The sequence below is a fragment of the Xenopus laevis genome, chromosome 3S (assembly GCF_017654675.1).
Source record: "Xenopus laevis strain J_2021 chromosome 3S, Xenopus_laevis_v10.1, whole genome shotgun sequence".
Classification (NCBI taxonomy): Eukaryota; Metazoa; Chordata; class Amphibia; order Anura; family Pipidae; genus Xenopus; species Xenopus laevis.
In genome coordinates this window covers 78,860,378-78,882,722 of record NC_054376.1, presented here as the reverse complement: position 1 = coordinate 78,882,722, position 22,345 = coordinate 78,860,378, and the positions used below count along the sequence as shown (strand labels likewise).

The 22,345-nt window shown below is 37.0% G+C and overlaps 1 protein-coding gene across 3 annotated transcripts; it reads right to left on the bottom strand.

Annotated features, from left to right (window-relative positions):
* Positions 1 to 1,001: 1,001 nt before the first annotated feature.
* fam3c.S (FAM3 metabolism regulating signaling molecule C S homeolog) lies at positions 1,002 to 19,630 on the bottom strand. Of its 3 annotated transcripts, XM_018255853.2 has the most exons (11): positions 19,475 to 19,624; positions 15,362 to 15,388; positions 11,849 to 11,895; positions 11,077 to 11,181; positions 9,764 to 9,796; positions 9,234 to 9,357; positions 7,438 to 7,496; positions 5,160 to 5,210; positions 4,572 to 4,656; positions 4,372 to 4,498; positions 1,002 to 2,445 (listed from the first exon to the last, which is right to left on the bottom strand). In XM_018255853.2, the coding sequence occupies exons 3-11, from the start codon at positions 11,859 to 11,861 to the stop codon at positions 2,353 to 2,355; spliced, it is 690 nt and encodes a 229-aa protein (XP_018111342.1). In that variant the 5' UTR covers positions 11,862 to 11,895; positions 15,362 to 15,388; positions 19,475 to 19,624; the 3' UTR covers positions 1,002 to 2,352. The 3 variants fall into 3 exon arrangements, with proteins under 3 accessions (XP_018111342.1, XP_018111341.1, XP_018111343.1); XM_018255852.2 differs by lacking the exon at positions 15,362 to 15,388 and having other exon boundaries at positions 19,475 to 19,630; XM_018255854.2 differs by lacking the exons at positions 9,764 to 9,796; positions 15,362 to 15,388 and having other exon boundaries at positions 19,475 to 19,630.
* Between the last annotated feature and the right edge of the window lie 2,715 nt (positions 19,631 to 22,345).

The following is a 22,345-nucleotide window of genomic DNA, read 5'->3' as shown; positions in this document are numbered from 1 at the left end:
GTCGATCGGACAGGTTAGAAAATTTCTGTCGGCTGCCGATAATATCTCTGCGTGTATTGCCGATCGTACGATTTTCAGTCGGAGACTGTCACTAGCTTTGGTTGGACATAGATATCGTACGATTGCTGTCAGGGGCAGAACATTGCTGATCTGTTCTTTAACTAATCTGACTGGTAAGACTTTGATCTGAATGGTTAGTGGCGGGTCGGGAGATGTGAAAGTCCAATCGTACGATGATTCGTACGATCGGATCTTTGCATCTATGGCCAGCTTAAGAGGCATATTTGTGACAATTCATGGATCATTTTCTGCAGTTGAATACTTGTTTTTTTTTTCCAAAACCCTTTGCATTTTTCACCATGGGTGGGTTTTTGCAAAAAAAATAATAGTTTACTAGCTAAAAACTGGCAACATTCTTATTGCCAAAACCCATAATGGGAAAAAAATATTTTCAAAACAGATGAAAGAGTCAACTGAACTTAATCTAAGGGGCAGATTTATCAAAAAGGTTGAAGTGAATTTTTGAAGTAAAAAACGTTGAATTTCAAAGTAATTTTTGGGTACTTCGACTAGGGAATAGTACTAAGTCTGTTTAAAACTTCAACCATTCGCCACCTAAAAGCTGCTGTTTTAGCCTATGGGGGACCTGAATCGTAGTAGATCGAAGTAGCGCTACTTCGACCTCCATTCGGTTGGTCTTTTTGATTTCAAAGTTCGACGTTTTTTAGCTTCGAACTTTGATAAATATGCCCCTAAGAATCTTTTTTATGATGTTGTTGTACAAGGGATAAAACATTCTGAGAATGTTCTGGTTGGGTTTTGGTGGGAGTTGCTCTATTTTTTATTATTTACACAATAGAATGGGTAGGGCTTTGTTTAGGCAACAAATACAAAATTTGCAGAACATTGCAGTGCTAACAGAAAACATACTGCAATAAAAACAGGATTTCTGCTTAAAAGAAAATAATTGTAATTTGGATGGAAATAAATGCTATGTTAAGTGAGATCAATACAATTTATTGTTGGAGTTACTGGTCCTTTAATGAGATTGAATGCATTTTCCCTTAAGCTTATAGAGGCAATATTCACATCTAAATATTTGTCACACAGAATATTGCCTAAGAAAAAAAAAATCTTCCAACCATAGCTAGAAATACCAAGCAACTCTGTAACACAAATAACTTGAACGAGGGGATAACGTGGAGATACAACTCTTGCAATCTATGAAACCAAACTCCAACACAAGTTGCACAAGTCTAACATATAAAAAAAAGAAGTGACAACTGATTCAGTATAATAAAGCTGTTCATATATTACAACTGTGCATTTTCATTATGAAATAAACACTATCATTGCTAGTCCAAATGAAGCATTTCAGTAGCAGTTAATCCAGGGGTGGAGAGATAGGGATGGCTACAAATAGTAGGCTTTGCACTTAAAATCTTTTTATTCTTAGCCAAAGACTATCTTCCAGATAACCAAGCCACCCTCTCGTGCAATATAGTTCAACAATTGGATTTTTGTGCAAGACTGCAAGCATTGTCCAAAGTAATTGCCATTGGAAAGTACTCCCCGTCAGAAAAAAATTAAAACCAAAAAGGGCACTTACAAAATCCTAAATCTAGCCATCCACCAAGATAACAAGCAAGAAGATTCATTTTGTAATCTATGTCACTAACGCCATTGCATCATTTATATATATATATATATATATATATTGCATATATTTTTCAAATCAATCTACCCCTAAAATGGTAGATAGTCGAAACAAGTGTTCCCACTGAAATATGTCATAAAACTAGTTATTAAAGCAAACTACAAGGAATAATTAGCTTTAAAGTCTTTGGTGGAATTCAGTTCATTGCAGAGAGTAAGCCCTGAAGAGCAGAGTATTGTTAACGGAACAGACTATGCAACGCTTTCACAATAGCATAACTCCTTCTGCTACCCAGTATGTTAATAGAATAAAGCCTATTATACTGTAAAAGCTTTAGTCCTGCAAAGAAAGATTCATTTGTTTCAAATTCATTATACAAAAATATTTTTATGTTAGCAATAAATAAATCCCACAGTCATGCTCACAATGACAGATCTAGTTCAGAATATTTACACTTGTTTACAAAAACTAAACCAATGGATTTCATAATTTCCCTTATATCCTTAGCAGTGCATTGGAGTGCATATTGGTTGTCCACACTAGTACACCAAAAAACTAGTAGATTAACGATTGACCAGAATTATTGATCTATTAATTAATTTGTGGGTGCTCTTGGGTGGACTGAAAGGGAGCCTTCGATTTGGAAAAAACAGATATATTTTGAGGTCCTTTATTTTCAAGCTCTATGGATTTGGTCACTCGTTCTGTTTCTGAGGGATGCAGCCTTCCATTTCCACAACTTCTGGCCAGCCTTCATACTTGTTGGTATCCTTATTATTCTTTATGTGCTAGAAATATGGAAAAATAAATATATTTCAACACATATTTTTACATATAAAAGATACATTTCTGGAATGTTTTACGCAGATCTGAAATAAATGTTGGAGCACTTGCAAAGGAGGATATTCATTTGGAAGCTTTAAGGCCATACGTGACCACCCCAAAAGAGTATTAAGATCCTAAGCTTCCCAATCCTATCTAAAAAAAGAATCCACGTTAAATGTACAAAAGTATGCAACAGTTTCTAGCTGTGTAGCTCTCAAAAACAAAATCATATGACAGACTGGCACTTTTAATGCACCCCCTTAAAGGGACTGTATGCACCTCTTTTCAACATTAGATGAATAGGGCTGGTGCTGAACAAACTTTTTGCCTGTTGTTTTAATTATAAATATCTATAGTTTCTGCGGTTTCTGGCGAGAATGTGAAGCGATTTTCATATTAGTAGTTCATGTCACTTCTGATTCCAAAAAACTTCAAAGGAGCTGATGAAACCAATTACCAGTCCACTTAGAAGCCCTAATGATGAGTTGCTCAAAGGCTGTTGCTTAGATAAGGGAAAGGTTTCTTTGTATAACGGTAGGTAGAAAGTACTTGCTTATGTAGGAAGGGTGCGCGTGTATTCAGTGAACATAGTCCAACTGTAAAGGTCGCCATAGATGCAAAGATTTCTCTTGCCGAACGACCGATTTTAGTGAAGTCTGACCAATCCTTCGAAATTATAGTCCGGTAAGTGAGATTCAAACGATTGTATATCTTACGATTTTTCGGCCGACATCTGTCAGAAAATTGATTGGCCAGGTTAAAAAATCTTTATCAGTCCCAGTGCAATCTATCTATGTTGGCAGGGACAAGCAAGCAGCAATATAGCCTGAAATGGTCTTTTTAGTTGATGGACAATTCGTACGATCGTTTCGAGATAATCGTGGTCTCACAATGACGATAAGATCTTTTAAAAATCTTTACATCTATGGCCGGCTTTATGGACAATTCGCATGATCGTTTCGAGATAATCGTGGTCTCACGATGACGATCGGATCTTTTAAAAATCCTTACATCTATGGACAGCTTTAATTGAATGCTTTATAATGGCAAACAAATAATTAAAATAATAGGCAAAATGTTATTTCAACACAAATCTTATTTAATCATACATAAACAGACTTTTTTCAATCGCTTTCCATTTATTATTTTGTTCCTGTCTCTAGCGTCTCTCAGTCTGGCAGCTCGGTAATCCAGGAGCATTCTGAACTGGTGCAATTTGCTACAATTAGTTGATACATTTTTCAGCAGTATCTGTGGAACATTAGCAACTATTGTATCAATTCTAACAGCTGCCTTTAATGACACTATGTATCAACTAAATGTAATCAAATGTATCAACTAAATGTATCAATTTAAAACTGTTAAAGAGTCGGCGACCCCCTTTCCAGAGCTGCTTTAGAAGGTGAAAAATTAAACTTTACACTTCAGTATTAGAAAAACGGTCACAAATAAAAGTGATTGGAAAAAGTCTTTATTTAAGGTGAAAAATCTGAAACCAACTGAACTGAAAAAACAAGTGTTTGAAGGTGAACAACCCTTTTAAGCCAGAAGGTTGCACATAGGAGAGGCACTTACAGATTTGTTCTGCTGAAGGAAAGCTGCAATGAGTCTACTCATATAGACTAGCTGGCTTTGGAAATATTTAGATGCCCTTTAGATATATATTGCGGTGTCTCTCAGAGGAAAAATGAGACCCATACTGAAAAATGGCTGTCATGGAGGAACAAACGCAACACAAACTATGAATAGGATAAAAAAAAAAAACACACACTAGACTGAGCATTATTTTTATTAAAACAAACTTTGCTGCATACAAAACACAGACTTATGTTTCACAACTGACAAATCTCTGTAGTATGTGGTTAGTACGTAAATGCATTTCTACCTACCTGTTCAAATGGACTTTTTGTCTTTATTCCTTTTCCACCAACAAAAACCCAGTTGTCTCTGAAAGCTAGGACATTGATTAATGTACTCCCAAGTTCAGATATCTTTTTCCGCGCATCGTCATTTAATCTGGAATGTAAAACAGTTTTAGAATATTGTAGTATTAAAGAGGAAATTAATAAAATGTAAATCTTATACTTACTTTGTTGCTCCATCATCATAGGTTGCCATTAAAACTAAAGTTCCATCTGGAATCTTCTTAATAAATTCGATAAATGGACCAACCTCTGGAAAAAAAAAACCCTCACTGTTTTAGTAGTGGAAGAGTGGCTTTTTGTCTGTAGTATTAGGCTTTGAACATCCAGGAAGTTATCTTACTAAATACACGTTATTATGTGGAATGTATGTAGATATGGCAGCTATTTATGAGCATAACCATTTATATATACACAACGTCAAGACTGTAGAACCTGTTCTTTCAGTCTGGTCGAAAAGAGAGATAACTGTAAAAATACTGCTGGCAAGCTATTGCATGTAATTTTAAACTTCAAAAGAACACAAAACAAGGCCTGGAAAAAAATGTTTTATATAGGGATGCAACAAATTAAGGATTGTGTTAAGGGTGTGGCTAAATCTCAGCTATTTAAGATTGCTGTACCACAGTTCAAACATTCTTATAAAGGTCTCATTAAAAACAAAAAACATTTTGGTTATGAGTATAAAATATATTTTACATATTTTCATCGCTGCAAACAGGGTGAATGCAATTCTTCAAAAAAGAAAATCATACCTCCACCCCATAGGTCATGATATGTTGTTTCAATCACTGCACCGGTTTTTCCTGGAAGAAAAAATAATGGTACATTTTACATACAGTGTAAAAATGGCAATACAAAGCATTGATATTACCTCAGATTTGCTTATTGGATCATGTATGATGCCAAAGCGATGATAACCATGACTGGTAATCTGACATCCTTTTTTTTTTTTTTTTTTTTTACACAAGACAGAATAAAAATGGCAACTCTCCCTTGCTTTCTGTGTCTGTCAGAGGAAATACCTCTATGCAGTGTTGCCAAGTCTGACAACACCTGGATGATGAAATTACGCGGACCCCGTCATTTGGACCCAGATCATATTACACAAACACTGAATCACACTGATAAGACATGTTGGGAGTGGAAGGCATCCATGGTCTGATCCTCTCCCAGCCCCCCCCCCCCACTCCACTGGATTTTTTATTTCTAAGCACCACCACACAACAGCCAGGGAAGAAATTGTTTTGGCTCAAAACACAGGCCAATACAATCTAGGCCAAGATGGTTGGCAATTAGTGATGGGAAAATCTGGGAAAATCTGAAAAATTTGCGAAACACGAAAAATTTGTCAAACGCGAAAAATTTGTGAAACAGCGCAGGACACCGGCGTCCGTTTTTGGACGCGGCATCCATTTATACTATTGCCAATTGGTTAATGACTCCACTGTCTCAGGCAGGAACTAAGGCTATTGTCTCACGTCAGCTCCATATGTGTGTGTTGACAGGACTGTAATCCAGCTGTCAGTGTGCACACAGGTCAGATTAAAGCCAAACAATTCTTGAAAGTGTTTTCTAGACAACTGTGCACACAGGGATATAAGATTGCTTCAAGGAAAACTATACCCCCAAAAACGAATACTTAAAAGGAACAGTAACACCAAGGGGCATATTTATCAAAGATCGAAGTTAAAAAAAACCTCGAACTTTGAATTCAAAAAGACCAACTGAATGGAGGTTGAAGTTTTTTGGGGTCGAATTCGGCCTACTTCGAATTGTACTTGAATCGAAGGTTTTTAACTTTTGACCTTCGATCTCCCAAACTTCCCCAATTGCCTCCATACATGTTCTAGGAGGTCCCCCATAGGCTAAAACAGAACTTCTGCAGCTTTTAGGTGGCGAAAGAGACAGTACTTCAAAAAAATTCTACCTTCTAATTTAGAAGTTTTTTTCAACTTCGGATCGAAGTATGACTATTCCCTAGTCGAAGTACACATAAAATAGCTCGAAATTCGAAGTTTTTCATTTCGAAACTTCACCTCGACCCTTGATCAATCTGCCCCCAAGTGTTTTATAGTAATTAAACTAACATACTGTTGCCCTGCATTGGTAAAAGTTATGCGTTTGCTTAAGAAAGACTGCTATAGTTCATATAAATAGGCTGCTGTGTAGCCATGGGGACTGCCATTTAATCTACAAAAGGAGAAAAGGCACAGGTTACTTAGCAGATAACATATTAGCTCTGTAATAGAATACAATGGTGTTCTACTGTAAATCGGTTATCTATGTAACCTGACTCTTGAGGGGATGCCCCCCATGGCTACACAAAACCCTTTTTTTTTTATATATAAACTATAGTAGAATTACTTTAAAACACTAATTTTTTGTAGTTACTGTTCTTTTAAGCAACAGATAGTTTACATCATATTAAGTGGCATATTAAAGAATCTTATCAAACTTGAATATATATATATATATATATTTAAGTAAGTTGCCGTTTTACATATTTTCCTTTGCGTCACCATTTTGTTATGGTCCCTGTGCTGCCTCAGAGATCACCTGACCAGAAATACTACAGCTCTAACTGTAACAGGAAGAAGTGTGGAAGCAAAAGAACTTTGTCCAGCAATTGGCTTATGTGACCTAACATGTATGGTTTGTTTGTGTGCACTGTGAATCACAGGATCCCAGGGGAAGCTCTTGTTTCTTAAAATGGCAATTTTCTATTTAGGAATACCCAATGGCACATACTACTAAAAAAAAGTATATAATTATGAAAATGGTTTATTTACACAAAGCATAGCTTTACATACGAGCTGTTTCATGCAACATATTTTTTAGAGAGATCTGCATTGTTTGGGGGTATACTTTTCCTTTAATGTGCACATTTTGTGTGGAGCAGGGTCAAATCTAAGTTTTTTTTACAGCTGCAGACAACACTAATTTTGACAGTAGCCTAAAAGGGATTGGTGCTCAAGCAAGCATGTCACACTATAGCACGCACACTGACTTAACCTGAACATTTGAACTTACCATTTACCAATGCAGTGTTGATTCCACGGCCAACATTATTCTTCACACCGCTCATTAAACTGTGCAAAATAAAATAAAAGGTCGTTAACCATACATTTATTCTTGAACTTAACTTATTTAGTATGATTCTAATACAGATATGGGATAAGTTATCCAGAAACCTCTGAATTATGGGAAGGCCATCTCTCATGGGGGCAGATTTCCTAACCGGCGAAAATCCGCCAGCGTCCGCTTAACACCCAGCGCAACACTCCACCAGGTGAAAATTCACTCAGACTATGCTAATTCACTAAAATGCGGAGTTTGGTTGTGGGCGCTGAATGCTCGTGACTTTTTGCTAGCGTTAGTTCGCCAATGTGAGCATTTGATAGTGAAGATGCGCTAGTGCTCATTTCTGCCTAGCAATACTTCGCTAGGGATCTTGCGCTCAGGTCAATTTGCATAGGGCAGGAAATTTAAAGTTGTATGGACGTATTTATGTTAAATGTTGGTGCATATACTTACAAATTACATGTTTTAAAACACATGTCCAGGGAACTTTAATAAAGAGTTGTTATAATGCCCTACACGTGAGCCCACGGTAAAGTTAATGTTCCATATGTTAGAAAATATATGGAGAAAGCCGGTTGCCAAAAAAAAAATTTTTAAAGGTATTTTGCAGGCTATCACTCTAAAATAAGGAAAATACACCAGCGTTTTTCGAACTTCGATGCATTTTCCACTCACAGAATATGATCTAAGTAACAGAAGATTGAGTAAGATCTACGTACTGCATTGCACTTCGCCTGGTCTGAGCTGGTGAAGGCAAGTCTGGCGAAAGAGGTATCGTTCAGTAAAAGCTGTGTGAATTTGCGTAGTAACGTCCATTCGCCTGAGCGAATTGTCACCTGGCGATAGAGTGCAAATGACTGCTAGTGCCTGTCTCTTCCGCTAGCAAATTGTCGCCTGCGGCCGTTAGTAAATTGACGATGTCCCTGCAGGTGGTAACACTAGCGAATGGACGCTAGCCTTAGCCACTTCCCCCTTTAGTAAATATGCCCCATGGACTCCATTTAATCCTAATTTTTAAAAATTATTTCCTTTCCACTGTAATAATAAAACAGTACTTGATCCAAAATAAGATTAAATTCTTGTTGGAAGCAAAACCAGCATGTTGGGTTTAATTAATGTTTACATTATTTTCTCTTAAACTTAAGGTATGAAGATCTAAACTACAGATCTACAGATCTGTTATCCAGAAAAACTTAGGTCTTAAGCATTCTGGATAACAGGTCCTATACCAATAATTTAAACATAATACAGGTATAATGTTTCACAACTTATTTACATAATGGCAACAAACATGGCTTTGCAATATCCAAGACAGAAAGAGAAGTCCAAATTTGAATTCTTTTTCAGTTTAATACTTGGACAAGGAAAGGTGAATCCACTGCTGGGGGGGCAATATGTGAGGCACCACTCTTTGAACTTCTAAATTTTCTTCCTAAGTAGGTGTAATAGTGTAAAATCATTTTAATCTACTGTGCAAGCTAGAGAAGATTGTAAAAAAGTACACCGTATAGGGAAATATAATAATAAAATGAAAAAAAATATATGTAGCAATTAAATTCACTAGTGGGGTGCCTGGCATATTGGCATCCCAAATTAACCTTTGCTGGTCTTTAAGTCTTTTACATTTACAGAAGCTGTTTTATTAGAACTATGAATGAGAGGAAAATTGTATGCTAAATACAAGCTTTAAAAATGTACTAGACTAATTTAAGAATAATGCAAGTTAAACAGAGAAAATTACATACATATTATCATCCATGCAAATCTTCGGTCCAACAACATTTGCAGCTCCACTTGCAATTTTAAAAGCAAAGTGTTTCTCTGGGCACACTTTAGAAATACCACATCTGTATCTTGGGGCCTTAGTAGCTGTGTAAATTGAAATGGATGTTTAGGTTTAGAGCCTATTTACTGGATAGGTATACAAAAAAAGTCAACAAAGAAAAAAAAATTTAGATTATGGCACCAAAAATGTATCTAAACAAGGCTACTTATATCCATACTAAATGATATCGAAATTCTTATATTATGTTTATCCAACACTGTTAAATAAAAATACCTCATAATAAAAAGGAATGGTTTAAAGGTAAAGCAACTAAACCAAAGTAGTATTCTAATTTTATTTTAATAAAGCTAGACCTGCTATGTAAGCCAATTAAAACATTAAGGAAAAAAAATATAATTATTCGTTCCTACCCACCACAGCATCCAATATGCATACATTGTATCAAACATTCATACTGTTTTACAAAAAAATGATAACAGTTATACTCACTCGGATGTGCCACTGTGTCCAGGGCAGACCTAACTGCAAACAGAAAACAGCAGAAAAATATAACGTGCCATATATTTACTTTAAATAACATTCTGAAAAACAAAGTACGGAAGCAAGCTCTTTTTTTTTTTTTTAATTCTTGCCAACAAGCAGTAAAGTCACATTAAAGGTATTCTGTCATGATTATTATGGTGTAGTTTTTACGTCTAAATTGCACTGTTTACACTAAAATGAATTCACTCGACCATGTTAAATTTAATTCCTAACCCAACAAGTGTTTTTTTTTTTTTCCTTGTAATATTGGTGTGTACGCAGCTCTGGTCATATTGCCTGGTCGTGTGCTTTCAGAAAGAGCCAACACTGTACTATGGAATGGCTTTCTGGCAGGCTGTGGTTTCTCCTGCTCAATGTAACTGAAGGAGTGGGACATGGATTTTTTTCTATTGGGTGCTGTTCTTCGATCTACCATGGAGTGGTTATCTGGTTACCTACCCATTGTTCTGCTGATGGGCTGCTGGGGGGGGGGGAGGAAGGGGGTGATATCACTCCAACTTGCAGTGCAGCAGTAAAGAGTGACTGACGTTTATCAGAACACAAGTGACATGATTGGGGCACCTGGGAAACTGTCAATATGTCTAGCCCCATGTTAAATTTCAAAATTAAATATTGAAAAAAAAAAATCAGTTTGCTCTTTTAAAAAAATGGATTTCAGTGCAGAAATCTGCTTGAAAAGCACTACTTACTGATTCATTAAAAAAAACTAACATTTTCCCATGACAGTATGCTTTTAAATTGCCAGTTAGACACATGGTCAGAAAAAATGTCACTGGTACCATACAGTAGGTGCCACATAGTAAATGTTAATGCTAGAATATACATGATTTTAAAAAAAAAAAACCCTATCAACGGGTAAAGTTATGCATTATTGTGATTTTAATCATTGCTAGACTGGGTAACACTGTGTGACTTACCAAGTTGGGTCACATGCTATTTGCACATGATTAAATATGTACCAATACAATAATATTGTTACTCTCCCAATAAGTTTCTTACATATACACAGTCAGTTGGTTGGATAAAAATAAAAAAGTAATGTCTCAAATACCAAAAAAAGTCTATGATAAATTAAAATGGGAAGCATGGATACTGAATCATGTGTAACATATTGCAATTATATCAAACTGTGTTCCACAAAAGATAAGTTTGATGAAATATGATGAACTGCGAAAATGGCAATACATGGGGAGATTTTAAACAGTTCAGATCCTAAACAAACATTCTTTTTACCTCTCCCTAAATAAAAAATTACTTACCAAAAATATTACCCAGATTTGAATACGACTTTATTTCAAATACTTGTGATATGACATAAAACGTCAGTAAAAACAATGCAACAGCTACAACAAACTTTATGGCACCTAGAAACAAAAACAAATAATGGTCAGATTGTGCTTTAACCAAATGTAGTTTTTATTTTTTATGACAAGGGTCCCAAAGCTATAGAATTTTAAAGCTTTCTTTCCTATGGTAACGGATTGCCATTATTTGGAACATTGATGGCACATTTCAAAATTTTTTTGCACAAAACTCACAAATTCAAATTATATTTTCAAAAACTCATGTTTGGTATTTATTAAGAGCAAAAAACTCTAAAAACTCCAATGTGAAACTTCGGCATCTAAAAGCTTGCGAGTTCATAAAGAAGTCATTAAGACTGTCCTAGAAAAAATTCAAGCCAATTATATGGTTAGTAAAAGATTTTCACTTTTTTAAGCTTATAAACGTACATATGTTTATAAAAGTTCAGTTTTACGAGATAAGGAACTCACAAAATTCAAGGTTTTCTTTAAATTGCGAGCTTATTCGAAGTAGAAAAAAAAAACTCGAAAACCTCCAAATTTTAGTTAAATAATCCCAAAATTACTGCATAAAATATTTAAGATCTAGAGATTTGGTCTGTGATTTGGACTTTAGCTGTTTTCTAAAGTATGGCAGTGGCTAAAACACCCTGTGTGCCATTAACCTGATAAGTTTAAAGAGCATAAAACACATTCCATATAATTAAAAAAAAAAAAAAAAGCAAACCTGCTATCCTCATGGTGGTCAAATGGCAAGCGGTAAAATCAGGTCACCTACAAAAAAAAAATTAGGATTTTTTTATTAAAAAAAAAAAAAAGCAAATAAACAGGAAAATAAAAATTTAGTTAAATTTCAATTTACATACCCAGATTTTAAGTTTTTCTGCATTTTACAAAATTTTATAGGGCCCCATCAATTTATGATGCATATCAACGGGTGCTTTCCCCTGATTTTACAGCAGGTTTCATCTTGACTGGTCTGTTTTTTAAGTTATTTTTACTTGAAGTTTCTAAACCCTACTTTTTTGCCAACCATTTCTGTCCCTTTTCCACCTGTCAGACTTTGTTTTTAGTAGCAGTCATCAAAACTCCTGAAATCTCTGAATACGGTTTCCCAGTGAATACTGAAATCAAAATGAGCTCAGTTCAGTTTTCAAGAGATATACACAAGCTGTTGGCTTTTAAAAGAAAACTAAAGCTTAAAAGAAATAGACCAAAAATGTTGTACATTATGTTTTGGGTTCTGTAGCAGCCCAAGGCAACCACAGCCTTGTGACGACCCCTAAGCTTAACTTCTCAACAGCTGCTCAAAGCACAAGGAGCATGTGAGTGTCAGACACTTTAAACAAAATCCAAGATGGCATTTCTAGCCATATTTATTTCTAGGGTTTAGTTTTCCTTTAAGTATTTTCACAATAATTTATAAGTGACGTGAACATTTTCAGCATTTTGGCTGCCACTACCAAGCAGCAATGAATAAATTAACTTATGCAAAATAACTATAAGCATTTAAAAAAATGCCACTTTGTATCAAACAACAGTTTACACTAGAGTAGGTGACGAATAACAAACCTGCTCCAAAGAGACACAAGGTGGTAAAAAAACCCAAAAAACTTTATAATTAAAAAAAAAATAAAATGCAATTAAAAAGTTATATATGGTGAACCATTAGAAGAAAATAGAAGTGAGAAGAGGGTTTATAAGGTGAACTATGACTGTAAGTTGGATGGCTTGTAAACTGCAATTTCCTGTAATGCAATTCCTGCTGCTAAGTAGCCGGTATGAACAAGGGCAAGGACATGTGGAGCGTTATCTCTGCTGTTTCACTCTCTTCTGCATCTTCATGTACATGCAGTGAATAATACAGTTGCCTAATGCTACACACAGAGATACTGAAGAGAGTGGATCTGCTTTTTGCATTTCCTGCAATGCAATTCCTGCTGCTAAGTAGCCGGTATGAATAAGGGCAAGGGCATGTGGAGCGTTAGCTCTGCTGTTCCACTCTCTTCTGCATCTTCATGTACATGCACTGAAAAGTACAGTTACCATACGGGATACACAGAGATACTGAAGAGAGTGGATCTGCTTCTCTTCACCTGCAGAAAAAAAAATTCAGGCTGAAAGTAGCTGAGCCAATGTTCCAAATGCCCATGCCCTAACAATACATAGAGCCAGATAGGTTTATTTTTGTAGCCAGCAAGAATGTAAATATGTACTGAATTGAATGAAAAATACCAAATCCTTAAAATTTTTTAAAAAATATTGAACCAAAAGTAACTATTACTTCACATATTAAAATTTAAGCAAAATAACAAAATTCTGTGTTTTGCAAACTTAAATGTCACTTTCAGTCCTCCAGTAATTTAAGGGAACAATTTATTATGCCTTGTGAACCTAGACACTGTTTAGCAACCACTTCCAACATTGGAAAGGTTTGCAAATTTGTTTGTTTGCGCCAATGTGCAATTAATGTAATAAAACTTCTTACTGAAAAAATTGCTTGCTCCAAAAGATTATCACACCTTCAAGCACTTTTTAAAACTGAGCAATGCAATAACAGTTTAAGGATATTACATTGTGAAATGCTAATTTTTATTCTTATTTGTACGAATTGTTTTCCTCTTTGTGACTTATTACATTCCCCCAAAATATCCTTACCGGTAATTAAGTAAGAATTCACTGAATACCTGCCATCCTTTTCTTAGCATCAAACACTGCTGTCTTTCCACACATTATTATAAGCTTAACTGACCCCTATTATCTTAGCTACACAAGCACTTTGTTTAAGGTGCACTTTTGTGCAAAAGACACCACCACAGCTTTCACATTCCCTGAAATCACCCTGTGCACTATTATCACAAAGACCTCCATGGTCAAACACCGTTGCCTGCCTGCAGTTGTTTCCCTATTTATTTAAATGGTGCACACGTCTACTCTCACTTGGGAATTCTCATTTTGTTGCTCCCGAGTGCTCTCTAACCTGACAGCACAAGTATATGCCATCAGCAGCAAATTTCCTATTCAAATTAACAGCAGTTATTCAATTAGTTTTTCTACTAATATAGATAAAAACTCGCCATGCACCACATTCTTTACCATAATGACGTAAAGACAATTACTTATAGCTACTTCTAGATGGTCATTTAAAAAAAAACCAGGTATTGCTGGAAAAAACTGGCGACTTATAGCCCCTCCCACGTCCCACGAGCGGTATGTCAGACCTTTTGGAGCACAAAATAATGTGCCTCAGCATCCTCATTATGTGAATGTGTGGGATCAAACTGTTTATGAGGATGTGTGATTTGAGTAGAAAATACTATTATTTCCCCCAAACAGAGTACAGGCCGACTATTTTGATGTAGTAGGTGCCCTTTAATTGCCATCAGAAAGTAACCCTGTTGGCTCCATTTGTGCTTTTTCTAGTATTTAATATTTTATGAGTTGGACACTGTAGAAGTGATGGTGCTAACACACAAGTACCTATGTTCCAACACTATTTTCAGGTTACGTGTAAACCTATGGGGAAAATGTGTTGCCTAGCAACAAGTTTGTTGCTGAGGAAATCTGAGGCCCTATCTGAGCAGCCAGCCTTAAGCAAGTACTATATTGTTCAAAATGATGAGCCACCAGGACATAGACATCAACCTACTTGTCTAACTGCAAAGCCACAAAGACTGGAGAGTATTTTTGTGGGAATCAGTTCCAGAGCTGCATTTGCAAATTAAAAATATTTGAAGCAGTAGTAGCGAAGTCGGACATGTGTTACTAGTTCATACTTTTTCTTTATTTATTTATTTATTTTTTTTTAGAGCTCATCTGCTAATTTTGCTCCTCTCAGTCGCACAGACTCACTTTTGCTGCCAATTCCCTTGCTAGTAAGACAGCTGCTGACACTGCTGTAAATTAATAATGTGTATGGTTACAAGTTATTGTATTGGCTCCCTGAATTAAACATACACCTTCTCAATTTTTAAAGGAATTGTTCAGTGGAAAAATAAAAACTGGGTAAATAGATGGGCCGTGCAAAATAAAAAATTATTTCAATAGTGTTAGCTAAAAAAGTAATCTACAAAAGCTGAAGTAATCTGATGTCTAACATAACAGCCAGGGCACTACTTCTCGTTTTTCAGCTCTCTTATTGGTTGCCAGTCAGTAACCAATCAGTGACTTGAGAGGGGGGCATATGGGTTATAACAGTTTGCTTTTGAATTCAATCAAAATCACAATTTGAATAACGTACCTTATGAATCACACTCTGTACTGATTGCTGCAAAAATAATTAAACTTTTATCACCTAACAAATTCATTTACCAAAAATATTTCCATGACACATAATTCATTAAAGATATTGCACAAACCAATGTATAAAGAATTACAATTGATGGTATAAATTCATATTTGACAATTCATCAATCTGATAAATATATAAAATAGCTGTATGTGGGAACACAAAATGAAGAAAGACAGGTTAATCAGGGGTGGAGAGTGAAGAGTAACTTGATTATTTCATATAGAATTTTTAATTGGTTATATTTCAAAAAAGGCCCTCATTTTAGCAAGGTGAAGCTTATATCAAATTTTCATTTTTATGATAGATCCCTTTTATTATGTTATAGAATGGCTTTTAATATGATGTTTAATACATTAAATAATGGCTGGTGGGTTCAGGCTGAACTGCACCATGCATCCACCTTGCCCCGCGACCTTACTATGCCCCAATTCCGCCTTCTGTCATGGCTTTTTCTAGTTTCAAGACCGCATGCCGCACCCCTTCCAAGACATCAGAGATGGACAGTATGGGCGTTGATATGTAGATACCAGTGCACACTGGGTTAGGGTTGGGTGCCAAACGGCAGGTTTGGGTTGTGTGCAGGTTGAATTTTTGTCAACCTGCACATCACTAGCAGATGAGATTAGCTCAGCAGTGCCATGCAGCCTTAGTGGCACTTTTAGACACATCATAAATTACATATATGGATCATCACATACCACAAGTTCGCACCCCAACACCAAGCTAAATGTGATAGTGCCATGTAAAGCTAGTATATAACGATCAACTTTCTGCAGCATAAAAAGTGCTTCTTTAGCAACACCTGACTGCCACTGAGGAATGATGAGGTGGCAGGCTCCGTAGCCATAAAAGACATATTACTATTCACTAGCTACACCATAAATGCCCTATAAAAATTTGCAGTGCGGACATTAACAAAGTGTTTGTGGACTCTATAAGATATAAAGTTTGGACTCTATTATCCAGAAAATGTTACTCCAAATACAGCACTGAAATTTACCATAGTGTCCTTTAAAAACAAACTTTTTTTTTTCACAGATTTGCTTTTTCTCTGCAATAAGGAGCAATAACTTGATAATGTAATGTATATATCACAAAATTCTAACTGACAATTTATTCTGTTCTTTGCAGCTTTAAGGTGCAGTACAAGAAAACCCTCATTTCAAAAACAGTCAGGAAAAGGATCATGCAGCTGTAGAACAGGAGTGTCCAATCTTTTTTTTTTTTTGTGAGCCACATTCAAATGTAAAAAAACTGGAAGAGCAACACAATCATAAAAAAGTTCCTGGGGGTAGCAAATATGGGCTGTAACTTGCTTATGGTAGTCCCTATGTGAACTGGCAGCCCACAGGAAGCTCTGTTTTGACTTACACATAGCTTTTATGCAACTAAAGCTTGTCTTCAAGCCAGGAACATCGGCACCTGTTTTGAGGCCACTGGAAGCAACATCCAAAAGGTTGGTGAGCAACATATTGCTCCTAAGCCACTGGTTGGGGATCACTGCTGTAGAATAAAGTGGGAAAACAAGTGGTGCTCACACATCAGCTGCTGTCCATTCTTCCTGAACTACTTCAGCACCATCCCTACCTAACTCAAATCTCAAAAAAGGAATCTTCCACCTAGCTTTACATTTTTATTTTTTTCAGCTTTAAGCACAATTCAGTGTAAAAATAAAAACTTGGTAAAAAGATAGTACTGTATGTGCAAAATAAAAAATGTTTCTAATATAGTTAGCCAAAAATGTAATGTATAAAGGCTGCAGTGAACAGATGTCTAACATAACATAACAGAACACAAGTACCGTTTTTCAGCTCTCTAGCTTGGAGTTAGTCAGGGACTTGAAGGGAGGCCACATGGGACATAACTGTTCAATGAGTTTGCAATTGATCCTTAGAATAGAGCTCAGATTCAAAAGCAACAGTTATGACCCATATGCCCCCCAAGTCACTGATTGGTTACTGCCTGGTAACCAATCAGCAGAAACCGAGTTGCAAAGTAGGAAATAGTGTTCTGGCTATTATATTACACATCCAGTCACTCCAACCCTTCTAAATTACATTTTTGGCTAACAAATAAATTTGTTTGTCAGACTTCCAGATGGTAAAATATGAATTATGACTGCTCCATAGTCCAATGGCCCCATTCATGCTGACACTTGAGGGCACATTTGTTAAAAACTGCATATTCATGTTTATTTATTGTGTATAATAAAAAAGCTCCACTTTGACAACTACTATAAACAATTCTATGTTTCTGCTATTTTAGCCATATTATTATTAATAAGTCTTGTAAGGGGTAATCACAGTGGAACTTGATCAAACAAATTAATTGCGTGAATTCTTTTGAATCAAAGCATTCTTTGCATTTTAAAGTCATTTTAGGGCAGCGACACACACAGAGATTCGGGGAGATTAGCACTTTGTTTTCCAAAATCAACTGAAAGAAACTTAGGGCCATCCCGGCTACAATTTAGATTCTAGCAGGTGGGAAGGCAGTTCGGTGAGATTAGTCGCCCGCAGTAGAGGCGATTTGTCACCGGACGACTAAATCTCCCGGAATCACCACGTGTCTCTCTGCCTAAGGGATCAGGAGACAATTTTGGAGGGAAAAAATTAATATCCAAACTGCAACATTAAGAATAACTACTTCCCATTGATTTCTACAGTATCTCAGAGCTGAAATGATAACTTAAGATCAGCGTATTTAAATTTCAAAGATTGTAGGATCTGGATCAGAAAGCTCAATTTGCAACACATGGATCAGCAAAGCTTTTATAAATAGTAACTGCCCACTACCGATGTTTCTTGGCAGGCCAAAACCCAGGCTTGGGCTGACCAAATGTCTGCTGCAGTAGGTTGGGTGTAGGGTTGTCACCTGTCTGGTTTTAAACCAGACAGTCAGGTTTTTACACCCACTGTTCAGTTGAAAAATGTCTGCCTGGTTTTCAAAAGTCTGAAAACCGGGAAAGCCTGTCCCCCTGCTTCTGGAGAGATTTGGCCAAGCATGAGCCGCCACATCACCAGCCAGCCCCTCCGCATCACTGGCACTTATTTACATCATCAACCCAGCTTCTGACATCACTGGTGGCAAACCTTGTTGGGCGGTCAGTTCAAAGTACCCGCAAGTCCAGCTACTCCCCAACCCTCCCTGCTCTGCCCTAACACAACTACGGACAGTGGATGAAGATCGCCACTTCTCACTTTTGTTAAAAAAAAAAAAAACAGACTCCCAACAAATTCTGCTGATGTTGCTTTCAGTTTGTGGCTCGTCAACAACAGTTTCGATTGAGAACAGCCATCTGAATACTTTAGGCTAGTGCAGTCAGTGATTTTACATATTGTATACATAAGTGGGATGGCTTATTATAAAACAATGTTATATGGAGAGAAATGTGCAGAACTTGGCCATAAAGTGAATATAATATAAAATATTTAACATAATAAAAAAGGCACACTAAAAATGTCATTTTGTCCTGATCATTTTTGCCATCCGTTGATAAGTGTTCCTTGTAAAAACAATACAAATTGTATGAAAAATATAGCTTTGTATCTTTTCATTGCCTTGTGACGCTAGCTTTAAATAAAACATAAAGCAAATACCCTACATTTTCTCTTGAGAACCTCTGCAACTTTTCATTAATGATATCAGATAAGCATTTTTGTTTTTACTTCCTGGTGCTGACATCTACAAGGGTAAAGCTGCTCACCTGTGGTCCAATATAGGTAAGAGGCAGCTCAGTAGCTGTACCAGCTAAATGTTGACATGCCCATTACAAAGCAATGTAGGGTGTGGTGTAAAGGGCTGAGCAGAAGCCACAAAATGAAAAATTAACAATTCTGTTTCACTCCATTAAGAGTCAGAAGCAAAGATCAGAAAGGGAAACACTTGCTTTTAGCTCTGCTGTGCCTGTGTCAGGACAAGCAGGTGGCAAAAAATGGGCATTTCCTAAAAAATGGGCGATATTCTAGAAAGTTTGCCTTGGCATAGTATAACGATTTGCATAAAATGTCAGGATAGCATTTCAAAGAACTTTGTAAACAAAAGGTTCCTAGGTTTACATACCGCCCTGCTTTTCCTGGCACAGCCTCGATTCTCTTAACACAGCCTGCGATTCTTGATCGCTGTTCAAAAGTCCCGCAGCACCGGTTATGTCGAGATCTTTGGCTCCTGTTTAACAGTTAATCCGACATCACACTGCACATCTCGCGATATTATGACGTCACACTCCTATATAGGCGCACTGACGCTACACGTAGTCGCTTACGGGGGGAATGACAAGCAAGGCTGGTGTGTGTTCGTATCTGACGAGCATGGCGCTAGTAATTAGCAGCAGTTTGTGCTTGTAGGGCCGGTCAAACGTTTTATATTATTTGCTTGCAGCTCCTAGCTTTATCAGGCAACTAAAGCCCACGTTGTTTTGTTAGTGAATGGTGCAAGCAATTCACCGATAGCTTCCATTTAAACTCTTGCTTCCAGTAGTTCATCAGATATTATTCAACCTTCTCTGCCTACAGTTTCTACTTGTCTCAGGGAATAGAGTCGTTTATTCGGCCTGTTCCCAGTTTGGAGATAAAACATGGGGACAAACTGGGGAATGTAATAAAAGTCGGTAACGGAAAAACTATTCGCAATGCGGAAAGTTATGCCTTTGCTCGAACAAATTTTGCTCTGCGAACCCGGAAACTGTTTAGTGGCCACTTCCGACAGTGGAAGACCGTTTGCAAATTTTATAGTTTGCGTCAATGCGCAGTCAGTGTAATAAAACTCCTTAATGAAAAAGTCGTTATGTTTGCTCCGAAAGATTACAACACTTTCAAGCACTTCTTAAGAGTGCGCAATTACAATTTGCAATGTAATGACAGTTTAAAGAACATTGCGAGATGTGGATTTTTATTCTTATTGGTGCGAATTGTTTTGCTCTTTGCGACTTTTATTCCCCTGAATAGGTATTAGTTGGGATCTTTTGTCTCATTTTTTCACAGTGGCATCAGACTGTTCTAGTGCTTTTGTGCAAGCAAGGGGCAACTTTTTCCCAGTAACAAAAATACATAATTTAGAAGAATGCAATAATTGAAAATTAAAAAAATTACTGTGAGTTTTTGCTTTTTTTTCCCCACAGTGACGTTAGAGGGTCCAAGTGTTTTATAAGGAAATTAGGGCACAATTTTTTACCATTTAGGGACAAAAATCAGCTCCTTGTATGGCTACTTTTTCTTGAAAGTTGGATGAATGACGCAATAACTTTGGGTCGCAAGGTTTTCAAAAAAAAAAAAACTCCATAGAAAGGCATATAATTTTGTTAATATAATGCTCAAGTCCCACAGAAGAATTATTCATCCTAAGGAATAGGATCTAATTATTTGGGTTGCTTTGATGAATCACAGCAGACAAAGCTGAGATGTGAGGACTCCTATAGCTCCAGACGCAACTGCTAGAGCACTTAGGTTCACACAATTGCTCATTTACATAGCACTTGCAGAGCACATTCCTGTGGGCACAATAGAGGGCATAATATTGTGATATGGCAAGCGTAACACCTTTGCATGCATTGCGGCATAATGCAGGCAGTGTTGTATTCACAAGAAACATATAGGCCTTTGCACTCTATTTTGCTAAAACACCCCATCTCCCAAGGCCCTTATCGTGGGGCAGGCTGTAAAGTGCACTGTGCACCCTGCCAGGCCATTGGTAAATGAGGCCTCTGGTTTATAGTGCTGAATTTTAAAAATGTTTGACAAAACAGTCAGTTGGAGAGCTGCTGAACAAAAAAACTAATTAAAAATCTACAATAATAGTAAAAAGAAGACCAATTGCAAATGGTCTCAGAATCACTGACTGCGCCATATTAAAAGTCCCTGTGTTTTTCAAACCTAGCAACACACTGAGACAAAAACTGGTACACCCAAAGGATCCAACACCAAAAGAAAAACAAAGCAATGTGGTATACGGAGTCCAGTGTAGCGAGGAATGCACAGATCTATACATTGGGGAGACAAAACAACTGCTCTCCAAGCGAATGGCTCAGCACAGGAGGGAGAACTCTACAGGGCAAAACTCAGCTGTCTTTCTACACTTAAAAGACAAGGGACACTCTTTTGAAGACAGCAAGGTCCAAATCTTGGATAAAGAAGACCGCTGGTTTGAACGAGGCGTGAAAGAGGCGATTCATGTCAAGGTGGAGAGACCATCTCTGAACAGAGGCCTTCGACACCACCTGTCTGCTACATACAATGCTGTTCTAACATCTGTACCCCGGCGGATTCAGAACACCACACATCCATTCATGCAACTCTCACAAGTAACACCTGTATCTAGGAGTTGCATGACACATTGGATAATCCTATCACAACTACACAGAATCAACACCTCTGTGAATTTCTTCAGATGTCACCTCTTTGAAGAGTTACAATGTGCCATTGTAAATGGATTAGTGGAAGAGTTTATATGCCGAGTACTTCCCACACCAGTCAGTTGAACTGAAGAAGCTGCTCGGATGAGTAGTGAAACGTCTTCATTGATTACTCAGCAAGTCCAGTTGTTTTTAGATTGACCTATACTAGAAAGAGATGTCTAAAGGAAACCAACCCACACGGACCAATGCCTGCTATTTCCCATAATCCATTAGACAAACTGGGGGTTATCAGAACACTAATACACAGATCAGAAACAACCCCCAACAGCACAGAGGCTCAGGCAAAAGAATTGAAACACCTGCGAGGGACCATTAAGAGCAGGTATCCAGATTGGGTATTTGTTAAAACCAGGAGAAGGCGAAACAACAAACACCAAAACTACTAGTGGTGGTGGAAAGCAGGACAAACAAAATAACTTGGGCCTCCCATATATTTCTAGGGTGTCTGAAAAATAAACTCTGCATCTCAAGCTGCTTTAAACCCAACAACACACTGAGACAGCTGCTGGTTCATCCAAAAG